Source organism: Rhinoraja longicauda, chromosome 9, assembly GCF_053455715.1.
Source record: "Rhinoraja longicauda isolate Sanriku21f chromosome 9, sRhiLon1.1, whole genome shotgun sequence".
In the NCBI taxonomy this organism is placed as follows: domain Eukaryota; kingdom Metazoa; phylum Chordata; class Chondrichthyes; order Rajiformes; family Arhynchobatidae; genus Rhinoraja; species Rhinoraja longicauda.
The window spans coordinates 55,299,530-55,320,265 of NC_135961.1; the positions used below are offsets into that span (position 1 = coordinate 55,299,530).

Here is a 20,736-nt window from a genome sequence, read left to right on the forward strand (position 1 = left end):
GCTCTACTGTTCACTGTGTAGGTTTGCCCATGTTTGTGCTCCCCAAAATGCAACATCTCGCATTTCTCTGGATTAAATTCCTCAGTCCACCTGGCCAATCGATCAAGATCCTGATGCAATCCTGCAGTTGATACTAATTTGCTCAGCATACCATGAAGAATGGTCCTGACCCAAACGGCGCTTATCCATTCCTTCCTCAGATGCTGGCTGACCTGTAGAATTACTCCAGCATTTTGTGTTTTGCTTAAGATACCAACATCTGCATTAGAGAAACAGCGTGGAAACAGGCCCTTCGGCCCACCGGGTCCGCGCCGACCAACGATCCCCGCATATTAACACTATCCTACACACACTAGGGACAATTTTTACATTTACCAAGCCAATTAACCTACAAACCTGTACGTCTTTGGAGTGCGGGAGGAAAGGGAGGAAACCGAAGATCTCGGAGAAAACCAACGCAGGTCACAGGGAGAATGTACAAACTCTGTACAGACAGCACCCATAGTCAGGATGGAACCCGGGTCTCCGGTGCTGCAAGCGCTGTAAGGCAGCAACTCTACTGTTGCACCACTGTGTCTCCATGATAAATTGCATCCTGGTTCTTTGGTCATATAATTTAAGGTGCTTATGCACAGAGCCCACTCACTTAACAGCCTCAAAGTTAATTGGAATGAAAAGCATACTTGATGCCAATGGTAACATTTTACTTGTATATGCATGAAGAAGAAAGTGCATGAACCAAAATGCAGAAACTAGCCTCATTGGAATATGACAGCCTAATTTGGTATATTATCTGTCCTGTCCTTACTCAGCATATGTGCTCAGCTGTGATTCACATGGATGGTCCTGTGGTCTTTCATGTCACAAGTAAGGCCTTCTCTGAGATGTAAACCACATTGAATCTGGGCTGGATTCCAACCTCTCATTGCACAATATCTCATAAGCTGCCTGGAAGGTGGGAGAGGGGAGATGCGATAATGGAAAGATTCATGAAGGAAAGATCGGTGATTCCACAGGGGAAAGAAGAAGCATATGACTGAGGACGAGTTGCAATGATTTGGAAGCACAGACATTTAACTAATGGGAAGATGTCAAGTCAAGTCAAGTCAATTTATTTGTATAGCACATTTAAAAACAACCCACGTTGACCAAAGTGCTGCACATCTGACTAGGAAAAAAAAGAAACATACAGTGGCAGGCAGCCAAACACAACGGCGCGGCCATCTTGAACAAAATGTTAATTCAATCACCCACAGTCCAACAACAAAAGCATTAAATAAGCATCAAAATTACACCTCCAAAAAACCCCCAAAAACACAGTCCAACAATAAAAGCACTAAACAGGCACCCAAATTACCCAACCCCAAAACCCCCCAAAAACACAGTCCAACAATAAAAGCATTAAATAGGCATTCAAATCACACAACCCCAAAACCCCCCAAAACACAGTCCAACAATAAAAGCGTTAAACAGGCATTCAAATTACACAACCCCAAAAAAAAACCAAAAACACAGTCCAACAATAAAAGCATCAAACAGGCACTCAAACCACCCAACCCCAAAAACACACAAAAAAAAAGAAACATCCATCAAAGAAACATCCATCACAGTGAGTCTCCTCCAGTCCTCTCCTCACTGTGATGGAAGGCCACAATGTCTTTCCCTTCTCCCGCTGTCCTCGCCCGCAGTCAGGTTGTTGTGGTTGCAGGCCGCACCGGACGGTCCACAGCGGGCCAAGCCCCAAGGCGCGTCGCGTCGCAGCCGCTCCCCCAGCCTCCGAAGACGGCCGGCTCCGCCGATGATAAGTCCGATCCGGGGCGGGCGAACACGCTGCTGCCGCTGTTGCTGCACGTCGGGGCGGTCGGGGCGGTCGTGGCTCCCGACATTGAAGCCCCCGCCCAGCAGAGAAATATCCCGCGGCATATCTTAGGCCGCGCCGGACGGTGAAATGTCCGCGACCCAAGGCCCGCGATCCGGGGCGGGCGAACCCGCTGCCGCTGCCGGAGCTCCCGATGTCGGCATCCACGCGGCCCGAGCCTAAGGCGAGTCGCAGCCGCTCCCGCAGCCTCCGAAGACGGCCGGCTCCGGTGGTGGTAAGTCCGATCCGCGGGCTCTGCGAACCAGAGCCCTGGAGGCCGACAGCTCCAGGAGTTGGGCCGATGGTAGGCCGCAGCAGGAACGGAGACAACACCCAGAAAACAAAGGTCGGGTCTCCGTTCGGAAGGGACACATATTTACAATGTTACAGTTTCCCCCTCCCCCCCACATACACACATAGTACACAAACACAAAAACACCACATCACAACTACAATTAAGACCAAAAAAACCCCAACAAAAACACAAAGACAAATGGACCGCAGGTGAGCCGCAGCTGCTAGGGCAGCGCCGCCATCTTGTGGTTGTGAACAGTCAATGTCTCCAACAAACTCATGAGACTTGATTTCCCTCACACAAAGCTATGCTGACTATCCCTACTCAGTTGCAAATGCAATTATAGACAATAGACAATAGACAATAGGTGCAGGAGTAGGCCATTCAGCCCTTCGAGCCAGCACCGCCATTCAATGCGATCATGGCTGATCACTCTCAATCAGTACCCCATTCCTGCCTTCTCCCCATACCCCCTCATTCCGCTATCCTTAAGAGCTCTATCCAGCTCTCTCTTGAAAGCATCCAACGAACTGGCCTCCACTGCCTTCTGAGGCAGAGAATTCCACACCTTCACCACTCTCTGACTGAAAAAGTTCTTCCTCATCTCCGTTCTAAATGGCCTACCCCTTATTCTTAAACTGTGGCCCCTTGTTCTGGACTCCCCCAATATTGGGAACATGTTTCCTGCCTCTAATGTGTCCAATCCCCTAATTATCTTATATGTTTCAATAAGATCCCCCCTCATCCTTCTAAATTCCAGTGTATACAAGCCCAATCGCTCCAGCCTTTCAACATACGACAGTCCCGCCATTCCGGGAATTAACCTAGTGAACCTACGCTGCACGCTCTCCATAGCAAGAATATCCTTCCTCAAATTTGGAGACCAAAACTGCACACAGTACTCCAGGTGCGGTCTCATCAGGGCCCGGTACAACTGTAGAAGGACCTCTTTGCTCCTATACTCAACTCCTCTTGTTATGAAGGCCAACATTCCATTGGCTTTCTTCACTGCCTGCTGTACCTGCATGCTTCCTTTCATTGACTGATGCACTAGGACACCCAGATCTCGTTGAACTCCCCCTCCTCCTAACTTGACACCATTCAGATAATAATCTGCCTTTCTATTCTTACTTCCAAAGTGAATAACCTCACACTTATCTACATTAAACTGCATCTGCCATGTATCCGCCCACTCACACAACCTGTCCAAGTCACCCTGCAGCCTTATTGCATCTTCCTCACAATTCACACTACCCCCCAGCTTAGTATCATCTGCAAATTTGCTAATGGTACTTTTAATCCCTTCGTCTAAGTCATTAATGTATATCGTAAATAGCTGGGGTCCCAGCACCGAACCTTGCGGTACCCCACTGGTCACTGCCTGCCATTCCGAAAGGGACCCATTTATCCCCCCTCTTTGCTTTCTGTCTGTCAACCAATTTTCTATCCATGTCAGTCCCCTACCCCCAATACCATGTGCCCTAATTTTTCCCACTAATCTCCTATGTGGGACCTTGTCGAAGGCTTTCTGAAAGTCAAGGTACACCACATCCACTGACTCTCCTCTGCCAATTAAATCCTGTCTCTCAAAATCTGCAGGTTATCTAGGGGGGGGGGGGAGGGGGGCTATGCTTAGTTTATCCTCTCTTTTTATTTAATGTACTTTAAAAAAAGCTCTGACAGTTTTGACACGTCTCGCTAGTTTTCCCTCAAAATTTATTTTCTAAATTTGATTTTTTAAATTCCCCATTTGCTGAATTCTGAATTCATCCCCATTTTCAAGCCCTTCACTAATCTTTGCTTCTTCTATCGTTTCTCCTTCATCTTAATATTCTCTTTAACTTCATTGGTTAACTTTGGCTATTTCATTCCACCCCACCTCCATAACACCCACCTCTCCTCCACCACCTTAGAATTCAAATCTATTCTGCTCACCATGTCGTTTAGTTGGAGCCCTGAACCATCTGCCACTGCTGGTCTATCACTTTACCCACTAAACTATGTGCCCAGTCCACTTTAGTTATATCCCTCCGCGTTGTTTTGTAATTTCTCCTTATTTAAGTTTAACACAGTTGGATGCTAAATTCTATAATGCTTCATCGGTAATGAGGTCATCCATCACATTATATTCCAGCTGCCACTCATTGAGCTTGTCTATATCTCCTCATCTTTCTTCATGCTCACAATCCCACCTCATTTAATATTGCCAAGTAATATTCCAAACAAACTTTGTTTTGCCTCCCTCAATTATATTGTTGATTTAGGCAGCCCATGAGTTCCGAGGATGGGGCCATCCCAAGGTGAAAAGTTGTACCTCTTGTTGGTTTGAAAGGTGGTCATTTTTCAAGATAACAGGAAAAGTAGGAGGCTCACCTACTGCCACCACTAAGTGGTAAATCGGTCCTTCAGTCGACCTCCCAGACTTTTAGACCTGGTTAGACTTTCAGACAGTTCTGGTTATACATTAATTCTGTTTATCGTTACCAGGACGACACTTCAAATGCTCGGCAACTGCAGGGTTTAATCGAAGGTGAGTCTCCTTCCTTCAAAACACTGAATGTATGCGTGAAACTTGGGAAAATGCAAGACCGAGCAAAACCACTGACGAGTAAACCATCAAACCTGCCAACATTTTACTGATACAAGATATGATGTTTTCAAGGATGAGGTGTTTAATATCTTAGTATTAAATTTCTTAAGCGCACAACAGAAATAATGATTTTTATTTTCTGCTCATTAGATTAGGTTTAGGATTATTGTCACGTGTGCTGAGATATGGTGAAAAGTTTTGTTTTGCATGCTCTCCAAACAGATCAGATAATACAATACATAAATAGAATCAGGTCAAACTCAAACAATGGGGAAGATACAGACTGCCCAATAGAGTTCACAGCATTGCAGCGCATCAGGTCCATAGACAAAGTCTAATGTTCACAGTTGGATAGAGGTGAATCGGACAGCACGCTAGCTTATGAAAGGTCCATTCCGAAGCCTCACAACAGAGGGGAAGAAACTGTTCCTGAGTCTTGTGGTGTGTGCTTTCAAACGTCTGTACTTTCTGCCAGACGGGGGCAAGAAGAAGAAGAAATGACCAGGGTGGGACGTTTTTGATCATGTTGGCTGCGTTTCCGAGGTTGGGTGAAGTTTAGATGGAGTCAATGTTGGGAAGTCTGGTCTGTGTGATGGACTCGGCTACATCTAAAACAATTTCATGCAACTTGGCAGAGCTGCAGTTAAACCAAGCTGTGATGCAATCCCATGGTGCATTTGTGGACGGTTGTAAGAGTCATTGGGGACATGCCAATTTCCTCGGTCTCCTCAGGAAGTCAAGGCGTTGGTGCGCCTTCTTGGCTGTCATGCCAGTGTGGTTGGTCCACGACAGATTGTTGGTAATATTAATGACTTCTATTTTGAATGTGTCGTAATTTAAAACTTTTTGCTCCATTATCACTCAGGTGAATCTGGGTTTCAATCACTCCATCGGCCAAGATATCCTTCGTGAGATGAGGGCAAATATCCCATTATCTTTTCAATTGAATTTTAGATCTCTCTAGTATCTTTTATCGGACAACACTTACAAGTCCGCTAAATCTCTTCTGTTTATTCACATTTGCCAATTAGAAAATACTCTGATCTATCTTTCTTGGGTTACAAAGGATGAACTTGCATTTTTTCCGACGGTTTTGCCCGCACACCCTATCTATCAGTGGCCTTCTTAGAAAATCTACAACCACAAACACTATTTATTTTTCTGCCACCCGACTTGGCATTATCTGATCATTTAGATGTAGGATTTCTTAATACTGCATCCAAACCATTGGGCTGGATCTTCTGCTGATGGTTGAGCTGCCACAGTCTACCAATTGCATGTCCTGGAATCCCACTCTAAATGAGAGGGAACTCTCAGGAACAATGTTTTGCTGGGAAACTTAGATATGCAAGGCCCTGCATATCTATCTATTCACAAAATGCTGGAGTAACTCAGCAGGTCAGGCAGCATCTCGGGAGAGAAGGAATGGGTGACGTTTCGGGTCGAGACCCTTCTTCAGACTGCATATCTATCTAATTGGTTTCACCCCCAGGACAACCTTGACAGCCAGGGAGATCCAGACTTACAATGAATTTGTAAATCTCTGCTGTTTGCAAGTGTTCAAGCACGCTATTAGAATGTATTAGACATTGAGAATGCTTAAAAATCTTAAATCTTAGCACTAAGAAATAATTAAATCAAATCAATTAATTCAAATAGAAAGAGTAACTTGTACTACCCATCTGTCAGTAGTCCTTCCTTTCCATTGTAATCAGTAACTGTACTGAGCTGTAACTGTACTGAAACTGTGGACCAATTTTCACTTATCTTGGAGATACAGCGTGGAAATAGCCCCTTCGGCCACCGTTCAAAACCACGTCAACCATCAACACTACTCCTTTGTCCTACACTAGGAACAATTTATAGAAGCCAATTAGCCTACAAACCTGCACATCTATGGGATGTGGGAGGAAACCGGAGCACCCGGAGAAACACACGCAGTCACAGGGAGAACGCAATTCCTTGCATCTTAGATGGAGGCCATTCGAACGCTGGCTCCCAGAGAAATCCCATTAATCCCATTGCCCCCCCCCCCACTACTTATTTCCCTATCACCTATATCACTATAAAGTGCATTATTTACCTAAGAACAAGCATGTTTTCGGGATGTCGGAAGAACCGGGGGAAATCCATGCAGTCACAGGGAGAGCATGCATTTACTTATTTTCTTTTCTTTGATCCTCTTGGGTGTAAATTGACTTTAGTTCAAAGGTGTTTCATCGTTCACAGAGTCATTCTAAGGTATTAGTAAAATGTGTATTTTTTAAAGCCCCTAATGGCACCTTCTCTGTTTCAGAAACCACCGCCGTCCACCCCAACAACACTGAGCTGTCGCGGACATCCAGCCAGTTGAACGCTGATGCCACCTCTGATGCCCCAATCATGTTCGAGCAGAAGTTTTGTAAGGAAAAATGGATTGATTATGAAGATTTCTGCAAGTGTTTCCAGTAAGGCAGCCTTTCCACCATTGTTAATTCTGTTGCAGAAATCACAACACAATGTCTGGTTCTTGCACCCAAGTTCATGTGACTAACGCAGATCACGAGAAAACCACGGCGCCCACATCCAAATGATCATTAAGCACATTAAGTTTGCCCATGTATGTATGTACGAGTGCCGTGCACATCCATTGAACGAGACCTTCCAAAAGCAGACACACTTAACATTCTGCTGCATACATCGCTGTTTGTTCCCACCATTAATTTACCTGTGTTTAAATATAAATCATGGACATTTAGGGTCCCCAATTCTGGATAATGTGATGCAATCTCCATACTGGTGGCCACGTAGTTATCCATGGTTAATTAGAAGGTATGTCATTCACACGATAAGATGTTTGTAGGAGGACCATCGTGTTCTTCATCTCTTCACAGTTCACCTTGATGTGGCTGTGACCCTGGTGTATTTGTTCCAGTTTTAATTGCGCGAGTAGCTTTTTCCAAACTATTCTTAATTGGAAGTTCACTAAGTAGTCAATCCTAGACAATTCACTTCTTCAGTTGAATCTGTTAATCATTTTCCTGGCTTTCTATTCCTTTAGCATTCTCAGAGCTCTTTACAAACGATTAACTGCCCATGTGTGTGGCAATTTCCTGATGCCTGCTAAAGTGGTACATGGTCTCCTTACTGTTCTTTACCTGCTAGTTGTTTCTAACATTCTGATTACTTCAATTGGTACCACAAATGTACAAAGAAATGAATAGGGTGTAGAGGAGGCCACTCAGTCCCTCAAGACTATTTCACAATTCAATATCAACTGACTGCATTCTCAACTCCACATTCCCACCAAAATCCAGTAGCCTGTCATAATATCTATCTATCTCTCTGCCTAAAATATTGAAGATTCTGCTTCCACCATTCTTTGAAGAGAGTTCCAAAGACTCATAATCCTCCACGAGAAAAAAAACATCATCTCATCCATTTGCTTTAAATTGGCATTACATTATTTTTAAACAACAGTTACTAGTTCTAGGTTATTTTACAAGAGGAAACATCTTCACGTTCACCAGTTAGCATACAAAAGAACACAAAGTGCCATAGTAACTCAGCACGTCAGGCAACATCTCACTGGAGAACGTAGATTTGTGACCTTTTGGGTCGAGAGCATCTTGCAGGTTTGTCAAGTTCTTTCTCACGCTCTTAAACTCCAGCATACACACCTAGCCTGGCCGATCTTTCCTCATAATGTAACCTGTGTATTCCAGGTATTAGTTAAGTAAACTTCCTCTGAAGACACAAGGAACTGCAGGTGCTGGTGTACCAAAAAAAAGCACAAAGTGTTGGAATAGCTCAGCGGGTCAGGTAGCATCTCCGGAGAACATGGATGGGCAACATTTCAAGTCAGGGACCCTTCTTCAGACTTAACTTTCTCTGATCTGCTTCCAATGAATTAAGATCATCACCAATATAAGGAAACCAATACAATACAGAACTTGAGATTTAGTCTGATTAATTCCCCATATAATGGAAGCATAACCTCTCAACTTTTGTATTCAACTCCTCAACAGTAAATGATAAAATTCTGTTTTCTTTCCTAATTTGTAAACCTTACATGCTAATCTTTAATGACACTTAAACCCACCGGCATCTCAGAACACCACAATTTTGCATTATTTGGATAATTTGCTTTATTATTTTACATTTACAATGAATAATTTCCCAAATTATGTCCATTTGCCAGATATTTGCCTCCTCGCTAACATGTCTCTATCCTTTTGTATCCTTCATCGGCCCTCTTCACAACTTGCCTTCCTATCTATCTTCACCCAGAGAGTTGTGAATCTGGAATTCTCTGCCACAGAAGGCAGTGGAGGCCAATTCACTGGATGTTTTCAAGAGAGAGTTAGATATAGCTCTGATGGCTAACGGAATTAAGGGATATGGGGAGAAAGCAGGAACCACAAATTCACAACTCTCTGGGTGAAAAAGTTTTTTTCTCACCTCAGTTTTAAATGGCCTCCCCTTTATTCTAAGACTGGCCACTGGTTCTGGACTCGCCCAACATTGGGAATATTTTTCCTGCATCCAGCTTGTCCAGTCCTTTTATAATTTTATATGTTTCTATAAGATCCCCTCTCATCCTTCTAAACTCCAGTGAATACAAGCCTAGTCTTTTCAATCTTTCCTCATATGACAGTCCCACCATCCCAGGGATCAATCTCGTGAACCTACTCTGCACTGCCTCAATTACAAGGATGTCCTTCCTCAAATTAGGAGACCAAAACTGTACATAATACTCCAGATGAGGTCTTACCAGGGCCCTATAGAACTGCAGAAGAACCTTTTTACACCTATACTGAAATCTGCTGGTTATGAAGGCCAACATTCCATTAGCTTTCTTCACTGCCTGCTGTACCTGCACGCTAACTTTCAGTGACTGGTGTACAAGGACACCCAGGTCTCGCTGCACCTCCCCCTTACCTAACCTAAATCCATTGAGATAATAATATGCCTCCTTGTTTTTGCCGCCAAAGTGGATAACCTCACATTTATCTATATTATACTGCATCTGCCACGCATCTGCCCACTCACTCAACCTGTCCAGGTCACCCTGCAACCTCCTAACATCCTCTTCACAGTTTACACTGCCACCCAGCATTGTGTCATCCGCAAATTTGCTAGTGTTGCTTCTAATTCCCTCCTCCAAATGATTTATATATATGGTAAACAGTTGCGACGCAGGACTGTCAAAGCCGCCACAGCCAGACATAAAAACAGTTTTTTTCCACGAGCAGTAGCTTTACTCAACAGCCAAAAGTCTGTAGCTTCCTTGCGCTACAAAAGTCTGTAGCTTCATTCTTCACATGTTTAAGTTATAATGTTTTATTTTTAATTGTCTACTGTATATCGTATTGTTACTTGCGAGCAAAGCACCAAGGCAAATTCCTTGTGTATGTATACATACTTGGCTAAAAAAAAAATTCAATTCAATTCAAGTGTGAATTTGTGAAAATCAAGAGAAGAATCTTGTGATGTGATAAATGTATTTGCTACATTGCCTGAGACCTATCCGATCCTGGAGCTTGCTTGCTCCACCTAGTGGGAATCTTCTGAAGTGTTCAAAAGTGCCTCCAGATCTGGAAAACATAAATCTGCTGGATAAACAATGGAGATGGCAAGTCTGAGTGATGTGGCATATCTTACAAGATACGACCTATTCATTGTGATGTTATACAAATTTATGAAAATCAAAGAAGAAACTTGTGATGTGATAGTTTTCTGAACAATGTTACAGAATACTTATGTATTATATGCCACAAGTTGCAAATATTTCACTTTTACTTATGAAAATAAACTAAAATAAACATTCTATAAACTATGGTGTAAGAAAGACTTGAATTCAAAATCACAAGAAAAATACTTTCTGAACAACTTAATGATAGAAACAAAATAATGATCTCCCAAATGGTCATATCGCAAACCTAGATTTTACATTTAAATTACTAAGTAGCTTTTGAGTATGACTTTAACATCTGATCTTTTTTGCATTTTAATTTAATTTCAGCTCACTGATAATTTTCCATAATTCAAGTAAATACACTTACACGTTTGACAAGTCAACGTTCAAGGTAACAATCGTTCATTGGTTGTTTTTAATGTTTTTGGTTGCATTTTTAATTTTGTTTGGAACTTTCTTCAAAAATACATTTACCCTGCTACCATACCACTCTCCATAAGTTTAATTTATTATTGTCTTGTGTACCGAGTTACAGTGGAAAGCTTTGTTTTGCATGCTTTGCAAACAGATCAAATATACCATGCATAAATAGAATCATATCATATCATATCATATACATACAGCCGGAAATAGGCCTTTTCGGCCCTCCAAGTCCGTGCCGCCCAGTAATCCCCGTACATTAACACTATCCTACACCCACTAGGGACAATTTTTACATTTACCCAGCCAATTAACCTACATACCTGTACGCAAACACAACTACAAATAATTAAGCAAAGGCAAAGGGGAAGATGCAGGGTGCAGAATATAGTTCTCGTATTGAAGTGCATCAGTTCCATCGACAAAGTCAAATGTCCACAATGGTAGAGGTGATTTTGACAGTACCTTGGCTAATGGAAGGACTAATTAGAATCCTGATAACAGACGGGAAGAACAGTTCCTGAGTTTGGTGGTGCACATTTTCAAGCTTCTGTACCTTCTGCCAGATTAGAACAGAATTAGGCCATTCGGCCCATAATTTTCTTCAGGAGGTATAGGCAGTGTTGTGCCTTCTTGGGTGTCGCATGAATGAGGTTGGTCCACAACAGATCGTTGGCAATATTAACGCCAAGGAACTTGAAGCTCTCAACCTTTTCCACTTTGACACCATCAGATGCAGATTGGAGCATGTACTCCACTATGCTTCCTGAAGTCGATAACTAGCTCCTTTTGTCTTGCTGACATTGAGGGAGAGGTTGACACAAAATGCTGGAGTAACTCAGCGGGTCATGCAGCATCTCGGGAGAGAAGGAATGTGTGACGTTTCGGGTCGAGACCCTTCTTCACACTGGAGAGGTTATTGTCCTGACACCATGTTACTAAGTTCTCCATCTCCTTATCCAGCCATCTCTCATGTGATTGGTTTGCAAACTCTTGATGTGAAGTGCTTAGAACTTTTTACTATGTTAAAAGCGCTGTATAAATCTGAAGTATTTTTGCTGCTATTGATGCACTGTGGATTACTCCAATGTATAATGAGCTACAATACCTAAAGTATCAGACATACGCTTCGTTTGCTATGTATTGAAGTAAAAGTAATATACTTTACAGATTCTATTGATTCTTCAAACTGGGTATCTTGTTATAATGGTCTTAACGGTGATGGTTTAGTTCACAGATGACCGAGGACCATGCTATCTACTTGTTGATGATGTCAAGCCCATAGAGATTTTGGTTACCTTCTCGGCCCTGGTGCGCTGGGGAGATCTCAGTTGTGAGAAAAGCCTCAGCAAGGAAAGCAATGAAAAAGGTCAGTGTCTGGAACTATTTCTTTTCAATGTTGCATTCAGTCATCTAAATTTGGGAACGGAAAAAAATGGTTCAACTTATTGAACGTGTTCCGTGATTTAAATAGACCATGTTCCTTTTTCTCAGCTCCATCTACCCAACTTGGTTCTGTCATCTCAATACCTATATTCAACAAAAATGAACTGATTGGAATTTTTAAATTCCAGATTGATCTAATCTGAATAGTTTTTTGAGGAGAATGATCCACTTTTCCACTATACTTCGAAGGAATGCTTTCTAGCATTACCTAAAATTAATTTAAGATAACACCCACTTGTTATTAGATTCATCCAAAGGATAAGTCCATAGAATTATATCCACAGTAATGTTATGGTCGCTTCATGACGATTGTGTGCAGTTCTTGTCGCCCCATTACCGAAAGGATGTGGAGGCTTTGGAAAGGATGCAGAAGAGGTTTACCAGGTGCTGCCAAGATTAGTGGGTATGACCCATAAGGAGAGGTTGAACAAATTTGGTTTGTTTTCTCTGAAACATCAGAGAAATTAATAATTTTTACTGAAGCCAAATTAATCTACAAACCAGGATCAAATTCGGGTGACTGGCGCTCTAAGGTAGCAACTCTACTGCTGCGCTACCATGCCGACTGCCAATGCTTAGGCAAATGGTAGTCCCCTAGTCCATTGCTGCTGACAGTAGCTGTGTAACACCCTCTCCTCCAGGAGAGAGGAAAGCGTATTAGAGTTTGTTGCAATATGTCTGGGTGGTATGCCTATCATGGTTCAACAGCAGGGACTGTCTGCATACAGAAATGTAGTGGTAAGTATGTGAGAAGGTAATGTGATATCTGGGTCTCCTCCATTGTCAGAGTGAGGCCCAGTGCAAATTGGAGGAACAGCACCTCGTATTTCGCTTGGGTAGTTTACACCCCAGCAGTATGAACATTGACTTCTCTAACTTCAGATAGTCCCCGCTTTCCCTCTCTATCCCCTCTCCTTCCATGTTCTCCCACTAGTCTTCCTGTCTCCAACTACATCTTATCTTTGTCCCGCCCCCTCCCCTGACATCAGACTGAAGAAGGGTCTTGACCCGAAATGCCACCCATCTCTCCAGAGATGCTGCCTGACCCAGTGAGATACTCCAGCATTTTGGGTCTACCTTAGAAATAAGTAATGATTGATAAAGATTATTTCCAAGCAGTGATTGAAGTGAATTGCATGAAGCAATAGGAGAATGGAAAATGGAATTTGCATTGGGATTCACTGGCCTGGCCCATGCAATTACATTTTTGAACAAAGCGATACCTAAATGCTTCTCTCCTGACTTCAATCTTATTGGTCACAATACTGGTTCACATCCACTCTCCAATGCTTCCCACACTACTGGGTATGGACAACTTCTCTCTCCCTCTTCCATTCGTATACTTCCAAATTAAGCTAGAAAGAGTGGAGATAAAATTCACAAGGATGTTGCCAGGACTTGAGGGTCTGAGTTACAGGGAGAAATTGGGCAAGCTAGGACTTTATTTCTTGGAGCACAGGAGACTGAGGATGATCTTTTCAAAATGTATAAAATTATGAGGGGAATAGATATTGTGAACGCACAGCATTCTTTGCTCCAGAGGAGGGGAACCAAGAACTGAAAGGCATAGATTAAAAATGAGAGGGAAAGATTTAAAAGGAAGCTGAGGGACAACACATAGGGTGGTGGAACGAGCTATCTGAGGAAGTACCTGGGGCAGGTACAATGAAGGCATTCAAAAGACACATGCATGGATAGAAAAGGTTGAGACGTATACGAGCCAAACGTGTGCAAATGGCATAAACTTAGATGGGACATTTTGGTTTACATGACGAGTTGGGCCAAAGTGCCTGTTTCCGTGCCCTGTGGCTCTAAGATGGTGTATGACTTGGAGAAGTATTTCCTATTGTGTGCATTCCCATGTGTTACCTGTTATTATTTTTATTTTTTCATATTTCAGATACAGCGCGGAAACAGGCCTTTTCGGCCCACCAAGTCCGCGCCGCCCAGCGATCCCCGCACATTAACACTATCCTACACCCACTAGGGACAATTTTTACATTTACCCAGTCAATTAACCTACATACCTGTACTTCTTTGGAGTGTGGGAGGAAACCGAAGATCTCGGAGAAAACCCACGCAGGTCACGGGGAGAACGTACAAACTCCTTACAGTACAGCACCCGTAGTCAGGATCGAACCTGAGTCTCCGGCACTGCATTCGCTGTAAGGCAGCAACTCTACCGCTGCGCCACCGTGCCGCCGCAGCAGTCCTCCTGGATTGTAGAGAATGCAGGTTTGGGAGATGTTGAAGTAACTTGGAAGATGTTGAAGTAAATTCAGTAGTTGTTACATGGCAGTTATGCTCTGATTAAGCATATTTGGAATTATACTCAATGACCTCCATTGTATTGTATAATTCCAGTATTCTATCAGTGCAAATTCCATTTTGCCATCATCTTCGCACCTTATTCGTCTAAAATGAAAAAGAAAAAATATATAACTTGCATTTTATAACGTGCGGGGGAGGGTTTGAGAATTGGGAAACAGTGTTTACAAAAGAAAAAACTCCAACATTCCCAATGGGTGTGACCCATCCCTGGGTACACAGAACCATTGATCGATTGACTCTGAAGACTGCACTGTGGTTCCCTTTGTCTGATAGTTCAAAAGCTCAAGCAGTACATTCCTTGTGGGCGTTATTATATTAAAAGGCATTAAGATATTTTTTCCTTTTATATTTTTTAACCAGATCATCAGAAGGAGGTTTCAGGCCTGATGCCAGGGGTGCTCCTGGCTGAACAATACTCCTGGAAGAGTTATGCTTCAAATCCACCAGTTCTCTACATGAAAACACTGGCTACAAAATCGACCATCTTAGAACTACCCAGTGGGTATGTAGAGGCCTTGGGTCCGAATTTGGTTCTCAATTACAAAGTTGTTATAAATATAATGCACCAGAACAGGAAATAAAATAGGTAAATGCACTTAGTTTTCTGTCAGGGGTATTATTCACAGGGTGCCACAATATTGTAGAAGTACATGATTATTTCTAAGCAAAACTTAAAGGGGTAGACTGAATGAATTATTATAACAGAGAATTAAAATCAAAACAGCAAAACTGTGGTGAATCTGGAAAAGAAGAGTTTCCGGTCATTGGCCAACTTTGTAAACTCTGAAGAGGGAGCTGAAACAGGCATGACTGAATGCTGAATGAGGTGGTCATGCCGAGTTGTACACTGTGCTTCTCTCCACAGCACATTTCTTGAAGGCCTGGAAGGCAGTGTGCAGGAAGGAACTACAGATGCTGGTGTACACTGAAGAAGGACACAAAATGTTGGAGTAACTCAGCGGGACAGGCAGGATCTCTGGAGAGAAGGAATGGATGACGATTTGAGTCAAGACCCGAGGTCCGAAGAAGGGTCTCGACCCAAAACATCACCCATTCCTCTCCAGAGGTGCTGCCTGAGTCACTCCAGCATTTTGTGTCCATCTTCAGGCTAACATGTAGTATTGGTACCAGGAGATGGCGCTATTGGTACAAGCAGCACCACTGAAAAGAATCATTAATGTAAATGCAATTGGAACCTTCCTACCAGCAGAAGAGGAGAAAAATAGAAAATAAAAATGGCCTGGAAATGAGTAACTTGCCCAGTTTTTTTGTGATGCTGTTGGCAAACCTGCATTTCTAATTATTTGGAAATGGACTAAATCTTTCACTGTAGACCCACACATGGGGAAATTGCAAACAAAAAATATTCCGTGCTGACATAAATCACTGCGGCCCCAATGCTTTGACCACAACCTGCTGCAGAAACCAGGAACTGCAGCTGCTGGTTTACAAAAAGTGACACAAAGTGCTGGAGTAACTAAAAAAATCTGATTTCTTTAGTCAGAGGGTAGTGAATCTGTGGAGGCCAAGTCAATAGATATTATTGAGGCAGAGATAGATAGATTCTTGATTAATACAGGTGTAAGGGGATATGGGGAGAAGGCAGGGGAATGGGGTTTGGAGGGAGACATAGGTCAGCCATAATTGAGTAGACTTGATGGGCCGAATGGTCTAATTCTGCTCCTATCACTTATGAACTTATGAAAATCAGCTGTTGTTCATTTGGCCCATCAAGCCTCTTTTGTCCAACATTATATCAGCACTTTCCCACTCTCCGGCAAGCAATGCTATTCATTGAGTGATATTGTTCAAAAAATCTTATGGTGGGGCAATATAGTGGATATAACTTATTAGATATCAGAAATACTTGAAGGTTGCATCAGGTTGATAGAGAAGTTAAAAAAATTAGTATGGCTAACTTTTCTACAGACATCACTGCTGACTATTTCGAAGGGATTTTCCTCACACAACTGTATATTTGATTCCAATAAAATCTGTCAGGTTTGTAATTTTTCATGTGGGATACGTATTTTTCTGTTAAAAATGTAATGTACTCAAGAATTTTCAAAGAAGATGGAGCTGTTCTGTTGGACAATTTGGGTAATAATAACCAGGGTGTGACAGGAAAGGAAAGAAGCTTTAATGGTAATATTAACTCAGTAATCATAGACCCGTCAAGAAAAAAAAGGGAAAATGTTAAGAACACTGTGCCTGAATACACAAACTATTTCTTACAATTAGATGATTTTTTTGGCACAATTCAGGTATCAGCTATGGGTTAGTGCAGAGTTGTGGCCACAACTTAAGCAAGGTTGCAAATGATCTATTCAGTTGAAATTTAGAAATGCAAAAGGACTGGAAGCAATTCTGATAAACACGATCTTCGCCCAGAAAAACATTTTTTAAAAAACATTGGAATATAAGAAAAAGAAGCAGTAGTAGTTCATAATTTCCTCATAAATCTACTCCGCTGGTCAGTAAGATTATGGCTATTTCACCATATTTAGAAACCATTTTGAATACAGGTCACATGGTGGCGCAGCGGTACAGTTGCTGCTTTACAGTGCCAGAGACCCGGGTTCGATCCTAACTACGAGTGCTGTCTGCATGGAATTTGTACGTTCTCCCCGTGACCTGTGAGTTTTCTCCGGGAACTCCTGTTTCCTTCCACACTCCAAAGACGTACAGGTTGTAGGCTAATTGGCTTGGTAAAATTGTAAATTGTCCCTAGTGTGTGTAGGATAGTGTTAGTCTGCAGGTGATTGCTAGTCGGCGTGGACTCGGTGGGCCATAGGTTTCTGCACTGTATCTCTAAACTGAACTAAATGAAGTTTACAAATTCTCATCTTGGCTTTCTCAATTTTGTGGAGATTTCCAAATGCTCTTTTACTAACTAACATCAAAAGATATTTTTATGATAGACTAGACCAAGTGGACCCGTTGGGCCCAAACCTCTCCTGCATTGATGCAGCGCCTTACTCCCCCTCCCCTCCCCTCCCCTCCCCTACGCCCCCCAACTCCATCCCCCTCAACCCCCTTATCCTCCCTCCTCCACCTCCCTCCCTCCCCACTCCCTCCCTAGGAGATAGATTTAAACTTTAAAATATGAATAAGTTTAAAAATATAACACCAATTTCAATGAAACTTCTTCCATTAGCACCAAAGGGACAACGGTGAGTAAGGTGGGCCTAAAATTGTGGCGCTATCGTGTACCGTTTTGGCTGTAGTTCAGGAACAAACAAACAAATGAGAGTTTTAATATATAGATTATTCTAGCTGAAATAAGGCACCCTGTCTACACTATAGTGTTTATCATGTTTGACTGGTGAACCTCTTAATGTCTCTAATGTAGCTTATTGTGCTTCTCTTCCAGGCGTCATGTGTTGCGGTTCACTGCCACTGCTCCCCTGGGATATAACATCAACCTTAGTGGCACTGTGCCGTTTAGCTTTGGTGATGAAGATTTAATTTTATCAAATCTTGGCAAGGTACGTAGTAAAAAAAGAACAACTGCAGAAACCATCAGTGAGAAACTCATGACTTACCTTTTAATGAACATGGATCGGAAAATCATACAGGCCCTCCCATTTGTAGGAAGTCCATTCTCATACAATGAGCGCTTTACTGAATCTTCCAACCCACCCAGTGGTTCAAGGCAAAGTCCTACTAAAATCCCAGAAGACTCATTTCAGTTTGAAAACCTCATCAAATATTGTCCGTCTGGTTAGGTTGGACGCAACCTGTGCACTCAGTGATGGATGGGGGTGGATAGAAGCCATTGGCACAGGAGTGGGTGTAAATAAAAGTCCTTGCCTGAAATTTCCAGTGCACCTTAAACAGTACTCAGTTGGGTCAGCGTCTAATAACAATCTGAGTTTAAATTAATTATCAATTCCTTAATTGGTGTTATAGATTTAATTTTCAAAACATCAGATGCAGCTTTTCTTGCTTTGGGGAAGGGAAGGTTGGAGAAGTTGAGGAAGGGAAGAGAAAGGAAGTTTGGGGAAGGGAAGGGAGAAGGTTGGGTGTATTTCAATGTATTCATATAGTTTTAATGTAGTTGTGTACAAAACCGCAAAGAGAATGAAAACCAGCAAAAATCAGTATAACAAGCAACTTTCTTGTTTATGTTTTTCAACCTGAACAGCTGATCCGTAAGAATTGATTTCACAACAAAAAGAATGGTCGGGAGTTTAGGGTACATTGCAGCACTATCACCTTCTTTCCAACCTCTGATTGAATTGGAAATCTGCTTGGGAAGATGGCCCAAATTAAATATGTCCAGGGATCTTTCTCAGCAAAGCAGAACAAGCCTCATCCAGCGATAGGCACAAAAGGCTGGAATATTTCATGGGGTCAGGCAGCATCTCTGCAGAAAATGGATAGGTGACATTTTGGATTAAAACCCTTCTTCAGACTGATTGGCTTTGGGGGGAGGGAGGGGGGTGCAGGGGTGGTAGGAAACTGGAAGAGAAGGGAAAAATCGGGGCCAGTGACAGATGACCTTTGGCAAGGAGATTCCCTGATAGGCCAATTGTTGGTTGGAGACAGTGTGAGCTCAAGGGGGATACATCGTTGCAAACTGTGGAACTGGTCAAGGACTTTTAGTGGAGGAAGAGGGAGGGGAGGGGGAGGGGGAGGGATGTGTTTGTAGAAGTTACCTAAAATTGGTGAATTGGAGAAGCCTTACCCAGAACAAGCCATGGCATCTAAAAGCCATGTCGACTGCAAAACTTGCACATTATCTGTCCCTTATGTTTGAATTGGCAAACCTAATCTCTTAACAGCTGGGAAAAAAAAGAAATGTGATAGAATTTTAAGGAAGTTATCAGTGCAGGGAAAATGTGCAGTAATAGAAAGAAGGGAAGATTTCCCATAGCAGTAAAATCTAAATGAAAAACTATAATTAATACAAAACCAAAATGGGTTGCTATATATAGTATGATACAATGCTTGTGGAAGAATAACTTATTTTTCACTGCTCTCACACTGTTTGCCCATTGGTTTACAATGTTATTTGGAGACACTTCCAGAGTTAGTCTAGATAGAGGAGCCACAGTAATAAGCAGCCATGTTCATTTGAGCCACTGGGTCTTGGTGAGTTTGTTCAATGCTCACACTATAGTCAGACAGAGACTACACAAGTTGACAACTTGATGAGAAATTTCAAAAAATATTGAGGAAAAACTGAACATGGGGATAAGCAGAATCATGACCAAGTCAAATAAAAAGAGATCGACACAAAAAGTTGGAGTAACAAGCATCTCCGGAGAGAAAGAATGGGTGACTTATTGGGTCGAGACCCTTCGAAAGAGATTGTTGTTATGATCTGAAATTGTTGAGTTTGAAAACTGGGGTTATCTGGAAGATTTACTGTTCCGGGTCTTTGATCTTTCATTGAGCTTCATAGGAATAATGTAAAAAGCTAAGAACATAGAGATCACAGTAGAAAAGGTAGTAAGGGTGTCGAGGGTTATGGGGACAAGGCACAAGAATGGGGTTGAGAGAGAAAGATATGATTGAATGGCAGAGTAGACTTGATGGGTCGAATGGCCTAATTCTGCTCTGATCACTTATGACCTTCTGGCAAATGGTCAGATGTTCAGCACCATGCTTGCAGACTTAATGTGGAGTAGGCTAATCCAATGCACTAAACTGAAAGTATTACAATTATATTGCTGCTTCACCTGGAAAGGTTGATGTTGGAAAGGGGGGATGCAAAGGGCCACTATAGCAGCTGCTTTGCTTGCAGGGAAGAGTGCTGTGGGTGTTGGGGGAATTGAGAAATGGACAAGCTGTCACCAAAGAACAGTTATTTGAGAAAGATGAATGAAAGGGAAGGGTTATATATGTTTCCGGCTGAGATTATGACAGAATTGGAGGCCCCGGCAGAGGAGGATCCATGTGACGTCACAGTGAAATTCTTTGTTTTGCATATCCAAGGTATGCAAAGAGTCACCATTTAAAGGGTGCCAACAAAGTTACAAAGTATCCCACACCTGGTCCTCCTTTGTTCAAACCCCGCCACCTCACGGCAGTTCCCCCACGCCGGGTCCTCCCATTTCTTTTTATCCAAACCACAGAAAACTTCATTCAAAATTCTTGTAACTTTCAGCAAT

At 42.5% G+C, this 20,736-nt stretch overlaps 1 protein-coding gene across 1 annotated transcript in view; it reads left to right on the forward strand.

The window, feature by feature from the left end:
* Nucleotides 1-20,736, forward strand: part of adgb (androglobin) — a 146,450-nt gene that overhangs the window by 65,303 nt on the left and 60,411 nt on the right. Inside the window, exons 17-22 of the mRNA XM_078405531.1 lie at nt 4,641-4,683; nt 7,040-7,190; nt 10,748-10,811; nt 12,071-12,209; nt 14,978-15,119; nt 17,991-18,105. Coding sequence (XP_078261657.1) covers nt 4,641-4,683; nt 7,040-7,190; nt 10,748-10,811; nt 12,071-12,209; nt 14,978-15,119; nt 17,991-18,105 — 654 coding nt within the window. The remainder of the gene's footprint in view (nt 1-4,640; nt 4,684-7,039; nt 7,191-10,747; nt 10,812-12,070; nt 12,210-14,977; nt 15,120-17,990; nt 18,106-20,736) is intronic.